This window comes from Rattus rattus, chromosome 2 (genome assembly GCF_011064425.1).
Source record: "Rattus rattus isolate New Zealand chromosome 2, Rrattus_CSIRO_v1, whole genome shotgun sequence".
NCBI lineage: Eukaryota > Metazoa > Chordata > Mammalia > Rodentia > Muridae > Rattus > Rattus rattus.
This window is the reverse complement of record NC_046155.1, coordinates 82,645,678-82,672,770: the sequence shown is the minus strand read 5'-3', so window position 1 is coordinate 82,672,770 and position 27,093 is coordinate 82,645,678. Positions and strand designations below refer to the sequence as shown.

Here is a 27,093-nt window from a genome sequence, read left to right as displayed (position 1 = left end):
ACTTGTCTCAAAGACAGAGATCAGAGAGAGACAGAGACACCAGATTCAGATCTTAAAATGTTTGCATTTGAAATCTTGGGTTAGCTTTCAAGTATAAAGACTAGACTCATTTAGGTGTCATATTCACTCATACATATTGTAAGAACGTAATTTTATGGAATTTCAAAAAATAATTCTACTGAGTTAAAACATGTGGAATTAGTTCCAGTTGGATTTGGATTTGGGCTTCTTCTACGTTTTGAGATTTAGGGATTCCCACCTATATAACTATAATAATAATAATAATAATAATAATAATAATAATAATAATAAAATAATAAACCAAAACTGAGAACAGTACAGGGATTGAAAGAGAGAAGGAAAGGATTCTGGGGACCCTGGCACCTGGGGACAATTCCACGTAGCCAAGAAGGATCTTGGGGAAGGATCAAGAGGAGGATCTAAGGGAACCTACCCCAGAACGGCCGCTGCCTTTAAGAAATAGGCTGAGGTGATGTCGGCAGCCTCCCTTGCCTAATGCTAGGGGAGTCATGGCTGAAACCTCTGATCTGCACAGTAACAGTCCAAAACCAGTGCCTGATAGAAACACGATGCATTTCCTAAATAACCAGGGCAGTGAACCCTGGAAAATAACCTTTCAGGCATTTACACAGGAAGGAAGTTACTAGAGGCAAAGCTAACAACTGAAGGTCAGGGTGGAAGATGGTTCAGTTGTAAACTTTCTACAGCACTGGCCTGGGGACCAGGGTTTGGTGTCCAAGTAATACAGAAGGTCACAGAGGTTCCATGGGGCTTTCCAGCCAACCTGTCTCAAAATGCCAGGCGGTGGTATCTAAGGATACCCAAGGCTGTCCTCTGACCTCCAAGGATGTGCACTCGTGCAGTGCACCGTAAGGCACACACAAATTGAAGGTCTTTACAGAGGGGGAGTGGTTCAGTGACAGAGCGTCTACTGATGGATCCAAGAACAGCCCTGGGCACATTCCCAGCACCACAGTATTAGTGATAAATAATAACACATTTTAAAGAAGAGTGTTCTTTCTAAAAGAATTTCCCCATTAGGGGGCTGACTTTCCATATTTATTTGGGGACCAAATCTGACTTCTTGGGATTAATCTCTCCTATACAGAGTGCTATGCTCTGGGTCCAGCTAACTCCCGTTCAATGAAATGGTGCCAGGTAATGGATTGGGGCCAATCTACCATCGTTTTTAGTAAAACTTCCTTCAGCACCATAACCTACAGTGAGCACCATCAACCTTTTTCTCCTGAACTGAGTTCCAGACTGCCATGAACCGAGGGGGAGGTAGCTCCTGGCCTGAAGGTGCAAACCCTTGTTCCTCCCAGTGTTTGAGGGGCCGAGCCATGGCAGGGGCTCCGCAGGATTTCTCGTAAATGACTGTCCAGACACCAGTTCCCAACTGGCACGTCTCTGTCTCTGTGTGTGAAGTGACCCTCCTCTCTTCTCTCTGCAGTGAAATGTAAAATGGAGGACGAGGAAGAAGAGCCTGCTGCCTCAGTACCAAATCCTTAGCCGGTGTCAGCCACTCCGTGTGGAAGGATGGTGCATCCAAACTGCACTTTCCCTGTGACGGCGTCTTTAGCAAGCCGTAGTGTGGTGGATACACAACCCTTTGCACACGAGGTAGGATTTGTTGCAGACAAGCTGAAGAAGTTTAGTTTCCTGCCTTGCCCGGAATGCTACGCTTTCACGTGACCATCTTCCCCGAAGTTGTTGACATGCCTAGTGACCGTGACCTCTGACACCCGTTTCCCCACTTTTGCCAGGATCTGTATTTTAACTTACCTCAGAGCCCTCTTAGTTTTGTCTTGGTTTGGGGGTGTTGGGATAACAGATGGGGCAAGGCTGTAGCCCTACTGAGCTGTTTCCAGAGGCCGTTGTCAGGAAGGATTCCCAGTGTTACAGCCCCAGAGTATAACAGCAGCGCCCTGTTAGCTTAATGGTCCACATTGGTTCTGTGGCTGCGGCTCACCAGGATTCTCCCATTCAAAAGGCCCAGACATGGCTGACAGCCTCCTCCGTAGGTCTGACTGACAAGCTACCACGCGTCTTAGGTAAATAGTAAAGCCTTTATTTTCTTGTTAAGAACAGCATTTTGAAAATAAAACCTATCTGCCCATGCTTAACAACCTTTAAAGTCTGTGATATTTTATATACAGCCCTGTACATACTGATTGTCTGGAAATTTCTTAAACAGTTTTTGTTTATAAGTATGCAAGTCAGCCAGGATGAGGGGAAGAGTGAGGGTACATTATAAAATACACATTAATACATTTAATAAATATATATTATCTATCAAAAACGAGCCATAGCTCTTAATAAAGCACCTGCCAAGGGCTCTCATCAGCTCACATCGCTACATCCTTGGATGTGTAAATGCCAGTGCCCCCTTCTACTTTGCCATTTGGCAAATTCAAAAGACAACTCCTCCCCCACCCTGCACTTGTTCCCTGGCCTTGACCTCCTCTGTGTGGGGGTGGGGCAGACAACAACCAGATCTTAACTTTAGAAACAGCTGACACATTGGAGCCCCTCCCCTCTGCCATTGTCCTGCTACCTTGGCAACTGACTCCAGACCTCTGTGGAGTCTTCACTCAGGAGGGGACAGAGCGGTGGTTATAGTCCCAATATGGTATTAGTACCCGGGCATGCCAAGTTGTGCTTGCAGTTTGGGGTTATTCACAGATGACTTTCTAGATCATTTTCCCCAACCAAGTCTTGGGTCTATCAACACTTAAACAGGTGCCATGGGATTCTGCATTTCAGCCTTGCTCTGTCAGAAGCTGGCTGCCACAGTCTCTGGGTGGAGAGTTGCCTCGTGGTCCTCTTCAGGTGAATTCGAACTCAAAATAATAGTAGACGTTGACCTAATTCCTTTGCTCCCACTTCCGCCCTCCATGTAAAAACATTCAGCCCACCCCGAATCTTAAAGCCGAGATAAAACAAAGCCCAGAAGCGCAATAACCTATCAGGATCGGAAAGAACAAAAAGCAAAACTGAAATGCCTCACTAAGCGAGGAGGTTTCTTGTGGCTCAACGTGGTTCTGTTTTACAGTGCAGAGATGCTGCTCTCTGCACAGCCATTTGTACGGTGCGGTGCTCACCTCATACGTGGACAACAAAGAGCTTAGAGAGAAAACCATCAATCATGTCAGCTTCTCCCTTCTGCAAGGGGGGATTTTGCAGACCGAGTTACTGGTGACATCAGAAAGCTCCAAAGGACTCCAGAGAGCGGGGGTGGACAGCCACTTCCTGGCACAAGAACGCGGAGCGCTGACGTTTGTCACCGGACTGGCCCGAGGTGCTTGGAGATTTCTTTGCAGAAGGCTGGGTAGTGCATGCAACAGCCCCAGCCCCACGCAGCTCTAGCTTTCTTTCCTTCCCACACCTCCTCAGGCCTTTAAGTTCTTAGCCCACCACTTGATGGTCCTTAAGGACAAAGGACTGATTCAAATTCTCTGGAAGCAAGCACATGCTCTGGATGGGGGTGAGGCAACTCAGGAGGTTGGGAAGGGGTGGCCTTTGGGTGCCATGCTTTCTGGTTCCCATGCACGGTGATGCACTAGCTGTAAGGAAAACTTGCAGGGGAGCCAAGCGCTGGCCAGATTTGCCTCACCTCCCTAAGGATCTGCAAGGATAGGCTAGGGCAGGGAGGGGACACAGCAGAGACTGGGGCCTTGAGAAAAATCAGATTTATTAAAACACTTAGCTCAGATGTACTGGCTTAAAAGGAGGTCAGTCCCCACCCCCACCCCCAAACACTAACCTTTTAAAAATTTGCTTTCATTAAAGGTTAAAGGCTTATGGGTAGTTTTTTATAGAGAAAGCAACATAGCGATTAGAGTGTGTGCAGAGGCTGCAACCCTTGTTTACACAGTCCATATGGTCAGGTTCAAACCCTTAGCATGGAAAGGTTGCTAGAGACTATGCTGGCCAAACAGTGCAGAGAACACAGGGCTTTAATGGCAGGGATGCTGGAGATGCCTAGCGACAAAGGAATGACTTGCTCAGGACAGATGGAAGCCATGACAAATGACAACTGGGAAGGGGGCCACTTCCATAGAACCATCGGAAACCAAAAATAAAACATTCTCCATACCCTCCAAAAGCAGAAGGAAACCTCCACGGAGCTCATTATATCCTGGACTTCTACCCATGCGAAGGGAAAATACCCCAGAAGTCACCAGCAGCTAGGCAACCGTATGTCCTCTCTCCATCCTAGAGGTCACCCCTGGGGAGCCCAGCCATAGGACATCATTACGAAAGGTTGCTCTGGTGCCTGCCTTTCAGCCTGCCTCCCCTGAAGCTTCAAGCTGGTGGCCCTGTTTGAGCTTCTGAAATGAGCATGGGAATGAACTCGGGATGGGGGTGGGAGTGGGGGAGGCATGGAGGAGCACCTGCAAGAGGAGGGAAAGGGAAAGGGGAAGGAGGAGGAGGATACTTCTGTCACTCTGTAGGGGAGGTTGGGGTGGGTGGGGTGCTTGGTAGAGCAAGAGGCCCACAGAAGGAACAACGGTTGGTCACCTCTGTCTACATGTGATGGTCACTTCAAGGTCCGAGTACCTTCTCCTCTTTGGCACGTTCTATGGTTCTTTCACTCCTATTAGCTACACAGCTCCCTGTTGGGCCTTTAGAATCATAGCCACAACCTCTTAAAGTCTCCTGAACTGCGTGGGCCACCCACCAGGCAAGCAAAAGCCAGGGAGACTGATCCATGAGTTAACCTCAAGGTCACAGTTATCTCCAAAAGATCTCCCTGGGGACCAGCATTTGGTGAGGAGGGTAGGGGTGGCAGGCCGGCTCCAACCCCTCGTGTAATAAGCCAACACAGTCTGGCACACCAGCTATGACTTCTTTTCTGTCCTGCCCCTGCTGGATGACTCAGTTTCCCAGCCACGCTTCTGAGTGAGTCTAAGACTATTGGCAGTTAGCTCTGATTTAGTTTGCAGGATGATTCCGTGTTTGCGTGTGTGGCAGGGGAGGGGAGGGCGGTCACTGTTAGCTTTCCAGTTCATCCATATGTCACATTTACACGAAATCCCCTTGGTGGGAATTCTCAGATTTCCTGGCTTCCAGGTGGCCTGTCTCTGCCATGGTTATTGATTTCGCCCTCAAGAAAGACACAGCCAGGGAATAAAATCGGTAAGAGAGATTCTTATTCTCTGGAACTTAAGGCCTTTCACCAGTGGTGTCTTCCCGTGTGAGATGGCGGTGCAGTTGGGATCTGGAATAACATAAGGACAGGCCTGAGAGCTCTGCAAAGTCAGTGTTAGGAACTGATGCATCAATCTTCCCTACCTCTGCCTGTGGGGGCTGTGTCCTCCCAGAGATGTGCTGGAGGTTCACGTGACCCACCTGAAGGGACATCCACCTCACTCAGAAACTCAGCCCTTTGAAGCGATGAAGACTCCTTGGGCAAGCTAGGCACTCTGTCCTAACACTGAGCTTCACCCTGAGTCCCGAGAGCATCCGATTCCCTGCGCTGGCCTTGAAGGAACCAGGAGGACTTAGGAATGATGGACAGGCTGTGTTTATTACGGCACATGTGCTGGCCCCTCTGGGAACCAGTGGTCACAAGTAAAGTCAAGCTTTTTTTGGCCCCAGGACAAAGAAACAGCCCAGGAGGTGGTAGGAAGATTTGAGAGCACAAATCTGTGTTTCTTTTTGTCTTATAGCTTGTTCAAAGCAAAGTGAATCAGAGCCTAGGAGAGCCTTCTCAGGGCAGAAAAACCAAATTCCCCTTCCTTCCCTCCGGGGATCAAAGACTGTCCCTAATGGTCTATTAAAAAAGAAAACAAGAGGGAAAAAAGCTCAGGTTGAGTTATGGAATTGACAGAAAATAAAGAATGGAAATCAAATGTGCACATGTGAACTGGCTCATGCATTGTTTCTGAGAAGCACAGAGCTATGTCTGGGAGGAAGATGTAGGTGAGAGCCTCTTTGGATTTTGTCAGAATGAAACAAAGTCATTCCAACAGAGGCAAAAAGCAAAAGGGTAACACTTGCTGCTGCAGGCCTGTTTGGCGACAGATAAGTACAGCTGCTTTGGTGTTTGAGGGACTCAACTTCGGTTTCTTAGGATGTCTCTTAGGGGATTGGTACCCAGCTGGGGGTGTGTGTTACTGGATGGAGTAGGGACCAGGGGGCGTGAGCTAGGGTGGATGTCAGCAAGGCTGAGAACATCCTTACAGAAAGCTTTTCCTTAGAGTCACCTCCCTGGGAGAGAGGGTTGGGGCGCTGTGCTCAAGGAAGAAAACTCATCAGGTGAAGAGCCCCAAGTAGTAGGTAGGCATCTATAGATGGCTTTCTGGGTATGGGTGGGTTTTCCTTATGTGAAGAGGGGGGACAGACAAAAATGGAAGGCGTGCATGCATAGAGCTGCAGAGAGCAGCCCAGAGAAGCAGCCTCCAGGTGTCCCCAGCTGAAGCTGCCCCACTTTGGACGCTCTCAGGCCTCCTGCCCAGACATCAGATTTTGATACTTACAGTCCCACCATTGAGCACAACGGCCATCTCTGTCGGCTGGTACACATTGCTTCTGAAGGGCGCACTGGGCCGGTTTCCCAAGCTGCTGGGCTTCTTCCCCAGGCTGCTGGATCTTTGCTCAAGCTTCCATTGGAAAAAGCCTACTGCTGATCGAAGAGCTGAGGAAGGAGTTCCCAGGGTGACACCACCAGAGAGTGTGGGAGAGAGAAGGGGGGGGGCGGACAGAGGAATAAGGGGGAGGGAGGGAGGAAGAGAGGGAGAAAAGCAGGGAGGGAGAGAATTTTGTTTTCCAAAGTAACCAGCTCCTCCCCTCTGGGTACCTCTATCCACCCACCACAGTGGCTCCTCCCCTTTGTCACAAGCCTGATTCAAAACAAAAGTCACAAAGGGGCTTTGTTCTCAGCTCTCCAGGAGACTGATCCAGCTTCAGAAGGGTTGGGAACTTTCTGAAGTCCTGCTCTCCCCAAACAACTACAGCCAGGCTGGGTGACAGTCAGGTCTCGTGATGAGTCCTTTACCTCACGGTAGAACAGCTCATGCGTACAGCACATGTGTTCACTGTATCAGTCAAAGGCCATCCCTACTTCTGGGTGCTGCAGAGCTGGGGACTGCTGAATACATGCACAGGACAGTGACTGTCAGCATTGGAAACTCACTCTCGTTTGGGTTATTCCCAAATAGTAACAAAAGATCCAAAGCGATGATGGCAAGGTGGGTGAACTCTGCCTCTGCAGGTAGGCACAGATGCTCCTGACTTACTTTCCATTTTAAAGACAGCATCTCAGTAGCCCAGACTGGCCTTGGACTCCTGGTCCTCCTGTTGCCACCTGCCAAATGTTGGAGTCCACAAAAGCTATTTATACTTCGTGTGTGTGTGTGTGTGTGTGTGTGTGTGTGTGTGTGTGTGTATCTGTGTGTGCTGTCTCTTGTGTGTGTGTGTGTGTGTGTATGTGTGACTGTCTCTGTGTGTGTGTTGCATGTATATCTGTGTGTGTATGTGTCTGTCTGTGGTGTGTTTGGTTGTATATCTGTGTGTGTATGTGTCTGTATGTCTCTGTGTGTGTTTGCATGTATATCTGTGTGTGTATATGTGTCTGTCTCTGTGTGTGTGTGTGCTTGCATATCTGTGTGTATATGTCTGTCTCTGTGTGTGTGTGCTTGCATGTATATCTGTGTGTGTATGTGTCTGTATGTCTGTCTCTCTGTGTATATGTGTCTGTCTGTCTGTGTCGTGGTTTTGTGTGTGTGTGTGTGTGTGTGTGTGTGTGTGTGTGTGTGTGTGTGTGTGTGTACAGATGCAGAAGCCAAAGAGTGTGTTGGAGCTGCTGAGCTACCCCATGTAGATACAGGGAACTGAACTCAGATCCTCAGAACAACATCAACTCTCTTAACACCTCTCCAGCCCCTGCCTTGGTTTTAGACAGTGTCTTAACTGCCTAGGCTGGCTGGACACACCAGTCTCCACCTCCCCAGCCCCAGAATTACAAGTGAGCATCACACACTGGTTCTGGGATAAAACTCAAATCCTCATGCTTGTGTAGCAAGCACTTTACCCACTGACCCATCTCCCCAGCCCTCGGTTTCTGTACTTTCAAGAAACTAAGTTTCTTTTTCCATAAAGAAAAACCAACTTGAAAAGACACAGAAAATTCAAGTACGTGCTTCTCAGTGACAGGAGCCAGCCTGTGGGGGCTTCTCACATCATACCAAGCTAGAATCTGGAAAGCGAAGGCTGCTAGTGGTGGTCCGGTGCTGCATGGGCAGGGGGAGCATTTCAGGATGATGAAACCGTTCCGTGTGATTTTACTTCAAGGTGGATACAGGCCACACTGCTCTTGTCAAAACCCACCAAATGATGCATTCAAATTAAAATGTGGTCTCTGGCTTTGTGGCAGAGTACTTCCCTTCATCCCTGAGGCCTTAGGCTCCACCCTCAGCATCTCACGAAGCAAATGGAGATCTTAACTGTAAGAAGACATCTGCAGTTTCACTGGAGGAAATACTAATGTTGCTTGGCTAAAGAAAGGCTTTACTTATAAAGTCATCCCTGAGGGAATACAGGGAGACAGCTTGGGAGCTGTGCAGCCTACTAGGAGGAAGAATCAGAATGACCTGAGAGCTAGGTTCTGAGTGAATTGACCTAGAGAGGGTTAGTTTTCCCAGCATAACAGATGCTCCCCCCCCTTTTTTAATGAGAGATAAAGGTTAAGTACTATGGCCAAGGTCACACAACTAACAGAGTCCACACTGGAAGCCTGGCAGAGACGGGCTGCTCCTAACCACCACACCAGTTCCAGACGCTCTGCTGTTAACTATTAGAGTTGGGCTCGTCAAGCAAGTTGTGTTAAATGACTTCAGGACTCATCATAGACTGGACCAAAGAAACTGCAGGTCAGATTCAGGAAACCCTTCTTGCTTTGGTTATCTCCAAGGCCTGAGCAGTTGCTTATGCTAAGTGAGGGCATGCCCCTGCCTGGGAAGCAGCACAGGAAGCAAGGACAGGTAAACTCGGACTTTCCCTAGGGTCATCAGCTTCTCTTGCAATGGAGAGCTCAGCCCAGGTCTGGGACTCTGCTTCCAAACACACCCTCTTCCCAGAAACCGAAGCTCTCTTGCTACCCACAGTCCTAGGGTCCCTCTGTTGCAGGTTATCTGTGGTTCTCTGAGCATAGCTTTGGCACTTTAGGCTCCTCATAGGCCTAGGGTCCAGCTTGTGACAGGCTGGCCAATTAGAGCTTTCCATCTTTGAGAACACACTAGTTCAGGGATGACATTCAGAGCCAATCAGAGTGAGATTTTTCTCAAGCCTTCTGGAAAGAATTTTTCCCCACTGTGATTCTGTGCAGGTGGGGTCCATAACGCCTCCACCAAGAGATGAGGAGAATCAAGTCTGCTCATCCCTTGAGTCTCTTGAATCTAGCCCTTCCTGAAGCCTGATACCTAGGGCGTTTGGAATTTTCATTTATCTGTTGGAATGATTTAGCATTCAAGTTCTTTTTTTTTTTTTTTAAATTGCTAGTAACCAATTTCAGAGGCCTTTGCCTAATAACAGAACTGACTCTACCCAAACCCCAGCAGAGGTGAAAGGAGGACGTGTTATTCCTAAGTGAGTACTGGAGGCATACACTCCTTGGTCAAATGCCAACTTTCTCTGGGGTAGGTCCTGCAAGTGAGGCCAGGTTAGCCAGGCTTCCCCAAGGCTTCACTCAGGGTCTTCAGCGGTAAACAAAAAATGGCTAAGTAGCCTTTGGCCCTAGTGAGATCTTAGAGCCCAGAATCCATAACAAAAGAGGGAACACGTGTTCCTTCCAAAGGCGCATGCTTCCTATGCCTTCTTAGCACAGTAAGCTGTGATCTGAGGTGTGACATCTCTGGGTGCATTTGAATCTCTTAGCACTTATCTCATGCCCTTTTGATACTAGGGAACACAGTATGCCTAAGTGTATATACCTGGGGGTCTCAATGACTGCAAGAAATAGTAGGGGTGAGGCCATTGCAGCTTCATAGAGCCACAGTACAGTCTGGAGAACACGCCCTCCATCTCATGACACCCTAGGGGACCTCTGGCAAGGGAAGAGAGCTCCAGAAGCTGGCCGGAAGTTCCCTGTGCAGGAAGGACATGATCACGGTGGCTCGTGGGCACTAGTCACTCTAAGGATAAGGTTCCTCATGGGGCTGGTTTCCTAAAATACAAACCGGCTGAGGGAGCGTGAAAGGTGCTAACAGCTGGTCCTACTGTGGCAAAGGAGCGTGCCCAGATGGCCTTTGGCTGGTGAAGCAAGGGTTTCTAGAAGAAAGGCCAGCCCAGTCAGAATGTTCTCTGTGTTAGCTTTGTCTGGAGGCTGCCCTGCCTGGTCTCAAGTGATTTGGGTGGATATATATTTTTGATAGACTAAAAGATTCCAGAGAGAGAGAGAGAGAGAGGAGAGAGAGAGAGAGAGAGAGAGGGGCAAAGAAAAGTGCTGATGGTAAGGGTTGCAAGGGATGGAGCTCAGTGACCCAGCATGCACTAGGCCCCAGGTTCCATCCTCAGCACTACAAGCAAGCAAACAAGAACATCTTGTCTTAAAAAAAAAAGTCTGACCATACCCAAGGTTGCTGAAGATTTAGGTAGGGACTTGCAGTGCAACCACACAGTGGGCACTCAGCCTACCTTTCTGGGGTGCTACCTAGCCTGGCACATCAAGATTTAAAATGCAGATTACTTAACTCATATCTAGGACATCTTTTGCAAGGAGCTAGCGGACCACAAAGCAGAAAGATGAATGGATAAGAGCGCTCACTGCGGCACAGTTTATCACGGGAAGCCTGAGGCAAGCTAAGCAGGCAGAGGAGGACCAGAAAAAATAAATGCTGGTGCCTGATGGAAAATTCCTCAGCATCCACGGTTGCACAGCTCTTCATGCCCTGACCCAGGAGAGGCCTCCATTGCTGATTTAAGCACAGGGCGGGCCAGCGCCTGGACCCAAAGTTTCCACCCAGAGACACCTTGGAGAGCTTATAAATTATACAGATCTCAGACTCAGACTTAATCAGGGTCCTCAGTGGGGCAGGGAAGATACTGGTGTTTTTCTTAAGTGATTGCCCAGGTGACTCTAAGGGAAGAAGGACCATTCTGCCTTAGCTCTGTTTCATTTTTGTTTTGGAGACAGGGTAGCACTTGGCCTCTTCACATCTGTTTCTAAACAGATCTCAAGAGCTATTGTAGGACTTAGGAGAGAGTAGCCAATGAGTGCTCCGAATGCCACTTGGCCTACTTCCTTGCTGTTGTTATTTGTAGCCGCTGTTGGGGGTTGTGTGTCTTGCTGTGTGTCCCAGACTAGCTTTGAACCCACACTCCTCTGCCTCTTCTCTGTGACTACAGGCACGTGCTCTCACAAACCACTATCATTACTTTTAAAACACGACTGCACAGGTGTTTCTGACCTTCCAGTTCTACTGCAAGGACATCAAATCATTCCATTCAACCACTGGTTCTTAAACCTCTTCGTGTGTGTGTGTGTGTGTGACAGGCACTGTTAGAATCAGATGGTGTGATGGACCAATTCCCCAGGAGACACACATGTACACCAGTACACTTTTGTTTCCTCCACTTCCAAAGTTCATGGGGAGTCCAGGGCCTCAGACAGGCCCCTCCAGGCGGAGCTGGCAAGGAGACGTGGCTCTATCAGGACCCCAAGACCAGCCAGGCCCCTAGTCTGTTACCACAGCTCCTGAGGAGGCCGTTAGGCTCCCAATGGTGACCTCTAACTTGACTGTGCCTTCTCCTGTCCCCAGCAGGGCTGGCATTGAGTCCTTACCAACATCTCCACAGACACAGGCATCTGGCCTGGAACTTTATGTAAGAAGAGAGCAACTTGGATTGTAGCCACGCTGGGACTTTCCCTTCTGTCCAGAGGCGGGCTTCTGGCATCCCTCCTGGCTAGGGGTCAGGGTGCTGAGGAAGCTGAGTACATCTAGGTATGACAGGGATATGGGTGGCTCTACAGAAAGTGAGGGCTCAACACATTTCCCTGCCTACAGGGGAGGAGCAGGCTGTGCCCTGGGCTTCCACATTCAACCCTGCAAAACCGTATAAAGGGACTAGCTCCTGGACACAGCTCACACTTACGCCTGGCAGCTGGATGGATGGATGTTGCTAAAGAGAAATGCCGATAACTTTCTGTCGATCACGGGCTCTGTTCCAGCTGTATGTCCTCAGGGAAAGCCACTCTTGTGAGCCTTAGCTTATACCTTCTTGAAGAAGGGAGTATGAGGGGCTAACTTCACAGAGTAACGTTGGGACTGATAAACTAGTGCAGGCTGAAGGCAGAATGGCGTTGGCACAGTTAGTGCTCAACATGCGACTATGCCAGGTGGTCAGTGGTCATCCACAACTGGGGTTCAGTATTCCTGTCGGGCCCCTGAGGCATCTTTGGGAAATTGAGAAAGGTCATTTGTTTAAGCTCGGGCGTGGGACCCAGGCAGCTTCCTTTAAACAATGTCCTAAGAGGCACCTGTCCAGCATCAACAGTAGGGCCTTAGAGGTGCTGGTGACCACCCCCTCCATCCTACTGTGACCTCACCCCTGAGCAGAAACAGGTAGTCTTGGCCACCCAGGTGTCACCCCAACTGCTGCCAAATTGGCTTTCTTCCTCTGATCCCAGAAGAATTTGTGAACATCGAACCAAGTTAGAAGTTGGTGATGGAAGAGGGAGGGTAAGAGTGGACAGACTCAAAGCTTCCTGTCACGGTGAGCCAATTTGGGGTTCTATTCTATATACGTCCACAGAGGGTCTCCGCAGGACTGGGGCTGGCTGTAGCAGAGACCAGCTTATAAATTGAACTGTTTTTGACAACTTACCTCTGCGCTCTCCTTGCAGGGACCACGACTCAAGTAAACCCTAGCCCTGAGTGTCTCACATCCCACTTTTAAGAGACCCCAGCCAAGACCCACAAGCTCCATGCTCAGTGCCACCAGGTTCCTGTTGCGTTGCTTCCTCTAACACATCTTTACATAGCATGCACTCTCATTATTTTTAGTTTACAAATGAGAGAAAAAAATGAGGCTTGAGAGATGATGCAATCTCCTCCAAAGTCACTCAGCATGAGGTGGGAGAGGCAGGGTTCAAACCTGGATACAGGGACCCAACCTGAACCATGCTGAAGACTGAGGTGGTGGAGGGCAGGAACATTGTTTGCATGGTGGCCTGCAAACATCTACACACAAGGTAGGCTGCAAACTCAAATACCTGCAGGGAGCTAAGGACCTAATGTTGGAGGATCAGCAGGGACAGGTAGAGTGTGGCAAGCAGAAAGTGTGTTCCCAGCCACAGCATGAGGGAGGCAAGAGGCCTGGCCTTCAAGTGAGATCCAGAAAACTGCAGCCACACAGGCAGGCTGACTCAGCATCATTAGACCCACTGGGTACGGTGTGGGTGTATTGCTAGGGCCTTGTGCATGCTGGGTAAATACTCTTACCACACAGCTTCCCACAACTTTTAAAAGTCCACCAACCTGGATGATTGTTGCTGTGGTAAATTGTGTGTGTGTGTGTGTGTGTGTGTGTGTGTGTGTGTGTGTGTATACAGGCAAGAGGTCTACTTCAGGTATTGTTTCTTAGAAACCATCCCTCATTTTTTGAGATCTGTGGGTCTGGGGCTCACAGATTAGGCTGGACTGGGTGGCCAGCAAGCCCTTGTGTTTGCCTCTCCTTCCTCGATCCTGGGATAAGCGTGGGCCACCACACCTGACTTTTCTCTGGGTCCTAGAGAGTGAACTCAATCTTCTTGCTTGTACTTTGACACTGACAGCATTTTACCAACTCAGCCTTCTTCCCATCCCCACCTTTTGGATTTTTATAACAAATCAGTTGGCAATTAGCATGAGGAAAAAAATACATAAGAATGTCTCCCAGCTCCGAAAAATAGAAAAAAAAAAAAAAAAAAATAAAGAATGTCTTGGAGCCAGTGTTAGCCTGGGGGCCATTCATGATGCTGGCTGGGCCTGGGAGCCTCTGCCCCTGCTTTTCAGGGATTGCCCAAGACCAGACCATGGCTGCTTTACCTGCGTTATGTTCATCCATGGAGAAGGCCTTGTTTTCCATGTAGGCCCGAGGCAGGTGCATTTCCTCCTCAAAGGCCGTCTCCCGCATCCGGGGCTGTGAAGTATCGAAGTAGTTGGGTGGGTTCTCCTGCAGGGGTGGGAGAAGGGTGTAGTGGATCTCTGGAATGGCGTGGAAGATGACGAAGACCCATCCGCTGGCTACCAGTGTGATGGCCAAGGTAGGGTCGCTCCAGGCATCTGCCCGCTCAATTAACGAGTTGCCGAAGAGGTACATGGTCATCCAGATCACCCAGATGAGCACAGAGAGGAAGGTAGTGACGAGGATGAAGGCCCCGTTCACCTTCCACCGCTTGAACTTGCCACACAGTGTGAAGAGGGACTGCGCTAGGGTGATAGCCAGCAGCACCATGTCGTAGATGAGCGCCATCACAAAATCCATGGGCTCGTAGGCGCAGGCCGGCTTCGTGTCACGTAGCACAGTCAGCACCAGCCACTCAGTGGCGATGATGACCTGCACCAGCATCAGGCACAGTGCCAGGCTCACCAGCTGCCAGCTGGCCGGGCTCGTGCCCTGGCGCACCAGCCTCCGTACCCGCCACGCCTGGCTCAGCAGGCAGGAAAAGCAGAGTGCGAAGAGGACGCCCCAGAGGAAGCGTCGGATGGAGCAGATTGTCTCGTCCATCCGGATGATGAAAGCAAACGTCAGGCCAAAGAGGCCCAGGGTCCCCAGCAGGAAGAGGAAGTGGAGGCACACAGGCCGCCTCCTTTCCTTGTCCTTGATGAAGGGCAGTCTCACCAGGAGAATGAGCATCAGAAGCAGTGTGATCAGGGCCCCTGCCCCGGCCACTGCCTCCACCACGATGCCCCAAATGGCGTCCAGGTCGCACAGGGACACGTACTGAGGAAGAAGGTCCAGCCCACAGCCCCGGGACGTGCTGGCGTTCTCCGAAGCCACAGAGGCAATCACCAGGAGCAGGGGCAAGGGAAGCACTTGATGGGTTCTCATCTTTCTCTCTGACACCAGGAACACTCTAGAAAATGGGGGCAATCAGGGAGAAAGCTCAATCCATTAGAAGGCCCCACTTTCCTGAGGACTTGCCTCTTTTCAAACCTTCCAGCCCTCATGGCTACTCAGGCACTTGAGATAACTATATCAACTTTCTCCAGGCACTGTGGACCCTTGCCCAGACATCCTACCACCCACTTGAACCCTAGCTCAGATTAGGAACCGTGAACCGCCCACCATCAGCAGTGGCTGGAGGACCTATGGGAGGGAGACTCACCTTCTTCTCTCTCTACCGCTTTGTAGTCTGTACATCTGGCATCTTCCAAAGTAAGGGAATGAAGGAAGGAAATTTTAAAGAGACAGCCACCAGACAGGTACTCAGCTGGGGCAGTTCCCCACCTTTCTCTCCTCCTTTAATCATCAAAAGCTAATTGGGAAGTATTTACTGACCACTCTCTCTAGGCCAAAAAACTGGGCTCAGCAGTCCTCATAATGCCCTGTGAGGCAGCAGGTCCTATTGTGACCTTCATTTTTCAGGTGACAAAACAGGGTCTTCAGGGTGGGACGCTGGCCCCAGGTCACACAACCACACTCAAGAGTCACCCCTCTCAGCAGAGGGAGAAACCTCCCAGCACTAACACATGGTGCACTCAGTGGTCCTGAGTCTGCTGAGTCCTACGTCTGTGGCACCCATGGATTCAACCAAGCTTGCATGAGGAACATTGGAGGAAAAGATTCTGTCTGTTCTGACCGTGTGCAGCATTTTTGTGGCTGATACCTAGACAGTGCACAATGAGGATGGACATCGTATTGGGTACGGTAAGTGATCTGAAGCCCATGGGGCGCTGGCATGGGCTGTGTGTGAATACACTGCCTGCCTTTCCAAGAAGAGCCTGGAACTTCAGCTGGATCTGGCATCAAGGCTGTTGGTATCCAAGGGAATCCTGGAGCATTTCCTGTGTGTCTACCTGTACATCCAGAAGGAGCTTTTCCATCTCTGTCTCCCACAGACAGCCCCTCTTCCTCTTCCAAACATCCCTGGAGGCTCCATTCTCTCCAATTAACCTGTTGTCCTTTCCTTGGGAAGCCTGGGAGTTTAAGTTGCCATATATTCTCATGTGCTCTAGAGGCTTAGTGACAGCCCTGACCCAGTCTCCTCCTCCCCTGCTAAACACACCCCTATTCTTACCATTTTTTCTACATTTATAGTTGAACCTAGGACTTCATGCATGCTATATCCCCGACCCCTTTAAATTATTATTTTAATTTTAATTTTAATTTTGAGATAGAGTTATACTACTTTACTCCAGCTGGCTTTGAACTCTCCTTAGCTCAGGCAGGTCTTACACTGGTGACCTTCCTGCTTCAGCCTCGGATGCTAGTGTCACCAGGCCTAGCTGGCCCTGCAAATTTGCCCACCCCTCAGCCCCACACCAGAACCATTAGCTCAGACTCGTGCCAAGGTCACCGCAGCTCCCATTAGCCAGTGGGCAGGGTCTTGTGAGCTGAGCTCTAATCAAGTCTGGCCGTTTTTTGCTTACTTTGTTTCTTTTCTCCTTCCCTTTCTCCTCTCCTCCCTTCTTGTCTTTGTCTGCTGCCCCAGGGAGAAACAGTATCTTTAACCCACCCAGCTTTCCCAATCTTGTCACATCTGTCAGCTGAAACTGTCCCTTTTTTTTTTTTTTTTGAGGGGTTGGGGTGTCCTATGCATAGTGGGATGCATTTCCACAACCCTACTTCTGTACCCTGCCAAATATTCCCTGGGTGAAGGGCACAAAATCCCCCCACAAAGGATTACTGGTAAAGACCCGTATTAGTACACAGCACCTGGCCCAAGGCAGGCACTTAGGAAATCCCCACCGGACAAGAGACTTGCATCCAGACACCACCAACACCAGTTCTTTGCTTCTGAAAGGGCTCAGACCTTCAAGAAGCCACAGCCTGCACAGCTGTGCCCCATGCTCATTATCGTCATATTAAACTAGTTTGGAGGTCTTGACTCCACCGATGTGCAGGTCAGGAACCAGCCGCCCTCCCCACAGCACAGCACTAGGCATCCCTGGGGCTTTTGTTAAGTAAATGCAGTATCGACCGTCTCTCCTCTCCTTTACAGAGATTCCCTTGTGCATCTGGATCCTGCCTCAACCTCCAGGCCATCGACCGCATACATTATTGATGTGTAGAAGATGGCTGGTGGTGTGGGGTGGTCTGCTATGCTCACAGAGAAAAAACATGCTACAACCAGAAGGTACTTGGGAAGAGGAGCTCCTTAAACAAGAACCCCACTCAGGCAAATATAGGGGTGGGGATGCACCCTGGATATTGACCGTTGGCTCGTAGTGTAGTCATGATAGTGTCGTGGAGTCTCCATCAGGGACACCTTGTCATTTATTCAACTGTGTCCTGTGCACTGATCCCTTAAACCCCATCACAGTAAAAAACTTCTCCTGATGTTTCTAAACTTGTACTAGAGGCTGGCTACTGGGAAAAGGCACTGGCTGCCAAGCCTGACGACCTAAGTTAGATCCCTGGGACTCACAGTAGAAAGAAAAGAACCAATACCTGTAAGTTCTGTGTATATGTTGCACATGCACACACACAAGGGACATGGCTACATAGTGTCCTTTGGTGAGACATCATTCTGAACAGTCACTTGTCAGGGTTGGGATACTGGGAAGCAAAATTTAGAAACTAGATGGAACAGAACAAGCTGCCACAGGGTCCACAGCAAGGTGGAGGGGCTCCTGGTGATGGCGAGTCTCCCTTTTAAGAGTCATCTGCGGTAAACTCCATTAAGAGAGTTCTCAGCCACACACCCTAAGCAATCTCTCTAGTTTTATACCCAATTCCATCTTCCCTTGGGGATGAAGAAATGATGTTTGGGAAGAGGCTTCCAGAATCTGGATCTCTCATCTGTGCACCCTTTGACCAGTGGATCTCAACCAGAGGCAATTTTGGATGTCACAACTGGAGAGGGACAATGGGCATCTGTTGAATAGACTAGGTCTACAATGAGAATAGCAGTCATCACCCAACAGAGTGACACAGCCCAATACCAATGACGAGACCGAGGTTGAGGAAGGCTGGTTTTACCCATCAAAGTCAAAACTGGTGAGAGACGCCGGGAAGCCCACCAGGTCTTGGTCAGGCCCGGAATTTGCCACCTTTCTTTGCAAGAACTTGGCTTTCTTTTAGCTCCACCCAGAATTTCGGGTGAAGCTCCTCCTCCAAGGTCTTGGCTGTAAACTGCAACTCAGTTTCCTCAGCTCCTCTCACTGGCTTCCTGCTTCACCTGGGCACCCCAACCTTAAATGAGCAGTGCCAAGTCGGCACCCACACCTCTGAACCCGCGCAGTGTCCTCGCACACAGAGTCTTCGTTTCCTTTCTGACACAGGAAATGGACCCTCTCGTGCTCTCTGTTTTCATGGCCACAGGTAAAGCCCTTTTCTCCTTCCAGGGCGGATATGGGTTTTGCAGCAGCATCTGGTTCTCTGATTTCTGGAACTAGCGCCCAACTTCCCTCTGGAGCTGGGCGTCTGGTCTGAGTTAAGTGGCAGAAGTCCTTAGAAGTAGAGCTAGTGTAGAGACCAAGGGGCCTTTAGCAGGTGGGGCTTGATGGGTCACCTTTGATAGCTAATGGCCTGGCTTTTTAGATCCAGCAGCAGAGTCCTGGCCTATGGCTATGTGAACGTCCAATGCTATACACTGCCACCGCCATGCCATCCTGCCAGGATGAAATCTCAAATAACCGTGAACCAAAATGTCCCTTTCATTTTGTTTTGATCAGTTATTTTGTGTGTCAAGAAATGTAGCTGTGATGGATTATATCAACCTGATAGGCTCTGGACTCACCTAGGAGACAAGTGCTTGGACATGACCATGAGGAGTTGATTATCTGGATTAGGCTAACCGAGCTGGGTATACCCACACTAAAAGTAGGTCACACCATACACTGGGCTGAGGTCCTAGACTGCATAAGACCATGAGCTGAGCACTAACGTTCATCCCTCCCTACCTCCTGATTGTGTATTCAGTGTGACCAGCTGCCTCAAGATCCTACAGCTTTGACTTCTCTGTCCTGATCAATTATACCCTCCAACTTTGACCCGAGATAAACCCTTTCTCCTCTTAAGTTCTGATGTCAGAGTCTATTCTTATAGCAACGAGAGAAGTAGAATTGTAGCTAATGCAGCATCCAGGTAGGCTTGGACAATCTGGACATTGTCCTACTCTGGCTGAAGTGATTGGTTCACAAATAGGTACATGGTCTGAAATAGACCAGTGAATGAGCAGGAGGATTTGACCTGTTTGAGAGTGAGGTTGACTGGGAGGCAACGGCTAGGGGGTTGATCTGAGTTCTATCCCATTGAAAGGCAGCTGGAATTACCAGCATCCAATGAACTACATCATTTGAATGAAACCAATTTGATCTGGGTTTCTGCCACTTGTCAACAAGTTCTCAAAAACCCAGAGTAATGGCCTCTTTTTGCCCCATATCTAGGCATATAGATGAAACCAGGCATGCCAGACACCACAGGAGAGAGCTCAGTTGTCGAAAGGTAGTCACTATTTGTCTCTGAGGATGATTGTAGGGTGTGACCACCCAATTCCACAGAACTATGTATGGAATGGGGAGGGTTACACTGAATCCAAAGCCACTTGCTCACATAGGGTTTCTAGGGGGTCATATATTTCTGTCACATTGATAACTACAGTAACTGCTTCCCGGGCTTCCGGACACATGTAATTAACATCTAAGGATCTGCCTAAGGGAATAGATATGGTGGTACAGGCCTGTAATCCTGGTATTTGGGAGGTTGGAGAGAGAGGATCATAGCCAGCTTGGGCTACATGGTAACTTCTAGTCCAGCCTGAGCTACTAGCATTGAGAAACTTTAGCTCAAAAATCAAACAAGCAGACAGAATCTACAGAACAATCCTAGAGGCAAGGGCTAAGGCTGTCTCATTTCATCGAGATAATGCTGTGCGGAATGGGGAGAGGAGCTGCTTGACCAAGGTCACATGCTGACAGAAGAGCGGAGCCCGAGGCAAACAAGTGTCTTATTGTTGCTGGGCTTTCTCTAGACCAGAACTTGTAGGAGAGTCACTGGTGACTTTTGCTTGGCAACTGATCTGCAAGAGTCCTCCCTGCCCCCACTTCATATTATGCCAGGGCGTTTGATCCCTGACTTTGTTGTATGGCTCACAATGTGTGTGTGTGTGTGTGTGTGTGTGTGTGTGTATGTGCGCGCGCGCACTACTGACCTCATCCAAGCAGACACCTCAGATAGAGGTTGACTTTGGATGTTTTCCTTTATGATGGGCCACATTTTTTGAGACACGGGGCCTCTCGCCGATCCTGGATTTGAGAGTCCATTCTGCCCAGTAAGCCTCTGTGTGTCTCCAACACCCAGCACTGGAGTTAGAGATGTGGATGGCCACAGGGATGCTTGCAGTTTTACCTCCAGCTCAGTTTCCCCTTATTCACCTTTTGGCGTGTTCCTCTCCACCCACCAGCAGCTCGGGCCCTCATCCGTTTGCTCTGGCCTTCAGCTGCTGAAAGAATGGCCTTACCTTACAGGCTCTAACTCTCGCAGGGCTTCTAAGGGTGCGTACCGGGTGCCATCATTTCCTTATGTACAGGAGGGAAGGAGGCTCCGGGGGGCTCAACTCAGGGACTCTTAGACTGCCTTAGGCCTGCAGGCCACACTCAGGCGCAGACTTCTGTTCATCTGTCCTTCTGTCTGTCTGAATGAGGCCATGAAGAGCAGAGCCCCAAGCAGGCCCTACCCCTTCTACCTGAAATGCCCCTCGTCAGGTAACCCCCTACTTTCAATCAGCCGCCTGCTGCCTCCCACCTCCAAGAGCACGATGTGGAACAATACCAGAGTAGAGGTTCCAAGGCTGCCTCAAGGCAAGGCTGCCTGGGACTGATGAATGCATGGCAGCAAACCATGGGGGTGAGGGTAGCGGCTCCTCAAACAGAGTAAAGAAGAAATGGGAATGGATACACAAGCAAAGGCTCACATACTAATTACCTCCACTGCCAGCCAGGCGCTCAGAAACCTGTGACTCACTCGGATGCTCTTAAATATACTGCGAAACACATACACCCACCCTCCACACACCACATACACAACACACACACACACACACACACACACACACACACACCCCTCATACCACATACACCAAACTCTTCTCTCTCTCATGTACTCATCCCCCATCTCCCCCCCCCACAACGCACTGTCTACAGAGGAGCCAGAAGCCCCCAGCAGGTGGAGAAACAGTTTCCCCCACCGTCCTGAGTGCTGGCTCCAAAGAGACCATGGAGGGCACTATAGGACCTTATTTGTGTGAGCAGGACAAGCACTGCTTCTTTTAGCCTGAGTCTCCCTACCCAAGCACTTCAGAGTCAGATCCCCACTCCCATTTCAGATCCTATCCTGGGGCTGGGGAGTGGTTCAGTGTGCACACTGTCCAGCAGGTGCTGGGTCCTAATCCCTGCCCAGAGCATTGCTAGCCCACTCCAACACTGAGCTGCTCACCTAACCTAGCTTCAGCTTCTTCCTCGTCAAAGTGAGGGTAAGAACAGCACCCACAGGATTGTGGTGAGGACGGAGGTAACTATCAGGAGTGAGATGGGGGCATTCACCTGTAATCCTAGTGTTGGAGAAGCTAAGGCAGGAGGATCTCAAGTTTGAGCCCAGGTTCAAACAGGAGGTGGGGACTGTAGCGTGGACAAGTGGCTAAAGTGTTTGTCGAGCAAGAGTGAAGAGCAGAGTTCAGATCCCCAGCACTCATTTAAAAGTTGGGCTTTGGTATTGGCCAGCCTGTGGCAGGGGGTGGAGGTGGAGATGGATTACTCAGGGCAAGCTGCCTAGCTAGACTAGCTGAATTGGCAAGTTCAGGATTTAGTAAGTGACCCTGCTTCAATAAATAGTGACAAAAAAACCTACAACTTCTGTCAACTTGTCAACTTCTGGCCCTCTATATGTACATACATCTGATATGCACACACAGGCATAAGCAAACATGAGTGCACAGTCATGTACACACACACACACACACACACACACACACACACACACACACACACACACACACACACACACACGTGGACCCATGGACCCCAGCAAGGTATTCATTCTTGTCTTAGTTTTCTATAGTGCCATTCCAGGTATCGATCTTTTGATAACCCACAGTTTCTGTTGTGGTGTGCGTGTGTGTGCATTTGACGTTAACTATAGGGTGTAGGACACTAGTTAATGTAAAGAAATGTAAAAGATTGGTAAATATTCTACTGCCTGCAGGGTTAAGTTCTCCTGCTATGGATTTCCTAGGAGGGGCTGTTGCCATGGAGATGGAATCCTGAGGGGCTCTCCCGTCTGTTTATCTATCACTGGGCTCCAGCTTCTCCCATCATATGCTACAGCCAACAGGTCCTTGAGGCGTCGAGCCTTCTGATGGGAACAGGAGTCCTCAGTGTGAGACTCACTGTCAAGGTTGAACCCAGGCCAGTGACCCTGAAACCAGCCAGGGCTAGTAGGTATTCAGAGCCAAAGCTGCTGGAGACCACACACCAGGCCTTCTCCTGGGAGGTAGGATCCCCTCCCTCTGGTTCTACCATAGGGATGGAAAAACAAAATGTCCCAAATTGCCCTGAAACCCTTCTGACCAGGATCAACCCTTGGCTACCAGCAGGGTTCCAAAGAGACCATTCTTCCTGCTATGCCAGGCAGGCAGAATCTGAACCAGTGTATAGGTGGTGGGGGAAAAACGACAAACGAGCAGATAGGGGTTGGGGACAGGGGTTGGGGTGGGGGTGGGGGAGGTACAGAGAGTTTTCCCAGCCCCAGTTTACTTCATGGTTCAGGTCCCGTCTGAATACCTGCCACAGTTTACTCTCCTTAGACTCCAAGATCTCAACGGAATGGCAGGCCAATAGAACTGTGTGGCGTTAGTGTTACTTAAGTTCTCTGAACCTCGGCCCTTCCTCTGTAAGGTGGAGATGGCTGTGCTAATAGCATGAGGTCCGTGTGGAAAGTCCTCTGCACAGAGGAAGTAGGGGTGCTGGCTGGCTAAGAAGGCACTCAAGAGTCCCATTGCCCTGTTGGGACCATGAAGGCAACGAGGACAAGCCACCTGGCCAGAGGCCTCACAGAATCTAATGACCAGGTTAGGACACACTTTTCCCAGCTTCCGACCTCAGGGCCTTTCCACTGCATCCCAGTCCTGGCCCCATGTCTGGCAGAAGTCCAAGTTGGGGCTGGAAGGCAGTCTCTCTTGAACCCCAGCAGTACACTCTGTCCAGTCTTACTCCCCTGGAACCCGGGTGTGTTTCCTGCTCGGCTAGTTTAAACCGTTACAAGGTTTCCTGACATTAAATTCTTTCCCAGACTCAAACTGTCTCTGTCTGCCTCTGATATCTTTTCCAAGTTACAAAGTGTCATCATCTTCACTGCCTTGTGCTGACTAGACTCGGGCCTCTTTGGGGCTCTCAATTCTACAGACCCTTTTAGTTTAGTAACTTAGGGCAGCAGGAACATCAGCTGTTCAAGCCATGAATATGCAAAGCAGCCTTGGGGCCTGTAAATAAAAGCAACCATTTAAATGCAAATTGCAGCCTAGGCCGCCTGAACCTCAGTCTAGGATCCTTGGTGCAGCTCTGAGGCAAAAGTGTGACTAACTGGGAATCCCCAGCAAGCTCAATGCTGAAACAGAGGTCTTGGACCCCAGGTGGGGGGCTCCCTAGGGTAGATCAGAACTGTCTAGAAGCAGGAGGTGGATATTAAGAAACCCAAGCCACCCCTTCAATTAGCTCACATGGCTCTCTGGGGCTTAAAGCAGTGCTCCAGGCTGGATCCACAGCCCAGACTCCCTGAACCACACAGCATCCCTGCAAGCAGAGAGAAGGGAGGTGCCGTCTATCTGTCTCCTTGTGGAGGTCAATGAAGCTTTTACAATCGCACCCTGGTGGACTAGAGAACCCTCCAAGGGTTCAGTGGCTCCTAACAGAATAAATTCTAAATATCTTCCCATGGCTCCAAAGACCAGGATCTGTCAGTGCCTTCCATCCCCTCTCTCTTACCCCTAAAGCCACCTATGCACTCGGCTACAATGACCTTTGTGTCTGTTCCTCCAAGTTATTATCATCTCCAACCTTCTCCGGCCTGGATGCCCTCCTCTGTCTCAAATCGCCCCTTTCAGTGGAGGCCCCCTTCTTGCTGGGTCCACTAAAAAAACGCCACTCATAAGTTCTGGTCACTTTATTTTCCAGGCTGCCCTGTCCCAGCAGGTGTAGTATGAGGTGGTATTTATTTCCTCCATTAGAGTTTCTTCATCTACTTCTCTGCGCACTTCCCTGCCCCCATCTAGATCTACTCATTTTATACAAGATATTTCCTTAGCAGTCGGTTATGTATACACCACATGTGTTGAAAACAAACAAACAAACAAACAAACAAACCAATAAAGATTAGAGTCTATCTTTATAAAGAAAGTCCTCTTCTTGGCTGCCTGGGCCCCAAACTTTTAACTCCTTCCCATCCCCTCTTCTCCTCTTCCTACCCTTTTTAGACTTAGACGCGAAGGGATCAGGGAAACAATGTTCACAGCCCAGATAGAAAACCAGCCTGGAGGAGGGTTTCCAACCAACAGATGCAAATTTGCATTATATTTACATGTCATTTGCATGCAGTTTAACTCCAAGTGCGGTTATTCCCAAAGCTCTGAGTGCCCACCGAAGAAACTTAGGAAATAACGTTCTGAAGTGCTGTGTGTGGAGGGTGTGCTTGGCCTCTCCTGCATTCTCTTGTTTTGTGGGGACCCCCGGAGCTTTCTGGACGCTGTTCAGGTGCCCCCACCCCGGCGCAGTCGGGCGGCCGATGCGGCGCGTGTGCTGGGGCCCCAGGCGGGGACGATGGTGCCCGCCACACTCCCCGGGCCTTTGTCCCTCTTCCAAAGAGCCGCCCCTTTGGCGAACAGAAGAAGGGGAGAACTGGCTAGGCGTGGGTCTGACTGAGCAAGAACAGGGGGATGAGCCCTCTGTTCTGGGGGCGTCCTCTGGGGCAAGGTCGGTGGGCCGATCCAAAGCTGTTTAAACAGCTACCTCCAGCCAAGGAGGGGTGCGGGATCCTTGTCTGGGCTCATCTCTCCCTCTGGGCCCATGAAATGTGTGGGGTCCTATGGGCTTCAAGCCTCAGTCCGCTAGAAAGGGGGGAGGGGGCGATTCTCTGAGTAGTCCTTACCCCTAGCCTGGCTGCTTTCCTCAGAGGCTCAAATGCCCTCGCCTGGAATAGAAATTCTTCCGCTTCACGGTAATCAGCCGTCCCTGCATTTCCAGCCCACTATTTGTCCCCCAGCTTCAGATTTCCTCCCCGTGGTGCCTGCCCTCTGGCGCCTTTTTCCAAGAGTGCGGAGCCACTGCGGGCTGCAAGCTGGGTCCCCCAGACCCTGCGGCAGGTGAGGTTTCACGTCTCCAAAGGCCATGTCTGCGTAGTTCAGGACCAGCATCCTGGCTGCCCTAGCACCCAACTAACCGCCAGGCCCCTGGAACCTGCCTGCGATGCCCCTCACAGGGGTCACTAGCACAGGACCGGATTCCCCTTTATTCCCTGCTGCCTGTAGCCTGTCGTCACCCGGGACCATGCCCAGAGCCTTGGCTTCTACCGTGGATCCCCTACCAGATAAAGGTTCCCAAACCCCTGCCCTCTGTCGGTCCTCTGCGGCTCTTTTCCCGCCGCACTGTGTCAACCCTCACTTGAACCCCATAGCTTCTCCTGCTGATGTACCCCGAGGAGGGAGAACAGAAAAAGCAAGAGCCGGGATCCTCTCCGGAGCTTCTCAAATCCACGGCGGGAAAAGTTTCTGGGGTCCCTGCGGCGCCCTCCCCTTGCCCGCGCTAGCTGGTACTCACCGACCCTCGCGTCCCCGCAGCGCCGACGCTTCTGCTGGCCCTGGGCCCAAGTCACATCTCTGCAACGCGCCCGCGGCCCCCGCTCTGCGCGCACGCCCGCCAGCCGAGCCCGCCTCACTGCATCGCCCTTCCGAGCTGCGGCCGCGCGAGGCGCCCCCTGGCCCGGCCCGCGCTGCAGCAGCCGCGGCCCCGCCCCTCCGATAAGGCTCCGCCCCATCAAGCCCCGCCCAGGCCGGTCTGCAGCTCTGCTCAACCTAGAACCGGAGTCGCAGCTAGCCCGCAACCCCAGGCGCCTGGCTTGTTCAGAGCACTAAGACGCCTTTCTCATCCAAACCTCCGGTGTCCCAAATTCGAGGAAATCTCCCTGTTAAGGGTCCAGACGCACAGTTGCTCAGATTGATCTGTTTGTAGAAACATCCTCAGCCACATACGACGCAATATTCCCGTGGGGGTCCTAGAGTGGCACTCCTCAAACAGTAGGTCCTGGACTCAGACAAGGTCTCACTGCATGCGTTCTAAAGTCACCAAAGCCTCGCTGTGATGCCCTTAGGCAGGTCCCCGCGGAGCACATTCTCTATCCTCTTCCAACCCGCTCCAGCCCGCCCCTTTTAAGCACACTGAACCCAGCACCGGTATCCTTGGCCATCCCAAATGTGAACGTCACCACGGTGACCTCCTCATATTGGTCCGTGTGCACGATCGCCACCATCTCTCACACGTCACTCACATAGGCACACATCTGCCACTCTCTTAGGCACAGATACCCAGAGAGACCAGATTCTGGCTGTGCGCTGCACTTACGCTCAGGGCACAGATACCTCCAGTGACCACAGAGCAGGCATCGGACATATATGCAGGAGGGGGGGTCTAGGACATCCATCACCTCATGTCTGAGGTCAGCACTATCTAGGTTAGGTTAGGGAGACTGCGCTTCGGCATCCCCTGCAGCAAGCTGGTAGTCTCAGATTGTTCTTCGCCTTTTCTTAGTCTCTGAAAGTCCTTTTATCTCTCTCTTCAAGTCGGTTTTCTCCGGGTCAGGCTACATACAGCTTGGTCATGCGTCTCTGAATATTTTTTTCTTTTTAAGGACACATATAAGGGACGTGCTCCTAGGACA

The 27,093-nt window shown here is 50.4% G+C and overlaps 2 protein-coding genes across 4 annotated transcripts in view; one reads left to right on the top strand and one right to left on the bottom strand.

Moving 5' to 3' along the window:
* Iqck (IQ motif containing K) overlaps window positions 1-2,150 on the top strand; it is a 117,854-nt gene extending 115,704 nt beyond the window's left edge. For both annotated transcript variants that reach the window (XM_032892799.1, XM_032892798.1), the window contains exon 9: window positions 1,475-2,150. In XM_032892799.1, coding sequence (XP_032748690.1) covers window positions 1,475-1,533 — 59 coding nt within the window. In that variant the 3' untranslated portion in view covers window positions 1,534-2,150. The remainder of the gene's footprint in view (window positions 1-1,474) is intronic.
* On the bottom strand, window positions 2,072-26,114 carry Gprc5b (G protein-coupled receptor class C group 5 member B). 2 transcript variants are annotated; one of them, XM_032892796.1, is made up of 4 exons: window positions 25,977-26,114; window positions 14,052-15,082; window positions 6,507-6,664; window positions 2,072-3,273 (listed from the first exon to the last, which is right to left on the bottom strand). In XM_032892796.1, exons 2-4 carry the CDS (start codon window positions 15,055-15,057, stop codon window positions 3,226-3,228), a joined length of 1,212 nt encoding a protein of 403 aa, XP_032748687.1. In that variant the 5' UTR covers window positions 15,058-15,082; window positions 25,977-26,114; the 3' UTR covers window positions 2,072-3,225. The 2 variants fall into 2 exon arrangements, with proteins under 2 accessions (XP_032748687.1, XP_032748688.1); XM_032892797.1 differs by having other exon boundaries at window positions 2,077-5,245.
* Between the last annotated feature and the right edge of the window lie 979 nt (window positions 26,115-27,093).

Excerpts from the sequence above, each read along its gene's own strand:
- Gprc5b (XM_032892796.1), bottom strand. The coding sequence starts at position 15,057 with ATGAGAACCCATCAAGTGCTTCCCTTGCCCCTGCTCCTGGTGATTGCC. Across the intron at positions 6,665-14,051 it reads CATGGATGAACATAACGCAG|CTCTTCGATCAGCAGTAGGC; the intron begins GTAAAGCAGCCA and ends CTCCTTCCTCAG. Across the intron at positions 3,274-6,506 it reads TTGTGCTCAATGGTGGGACT|GAAGTGGCTGTCCACCCCCG; the intron begins GTAAGTATCAAA and ends TTCTTGTGCCAG.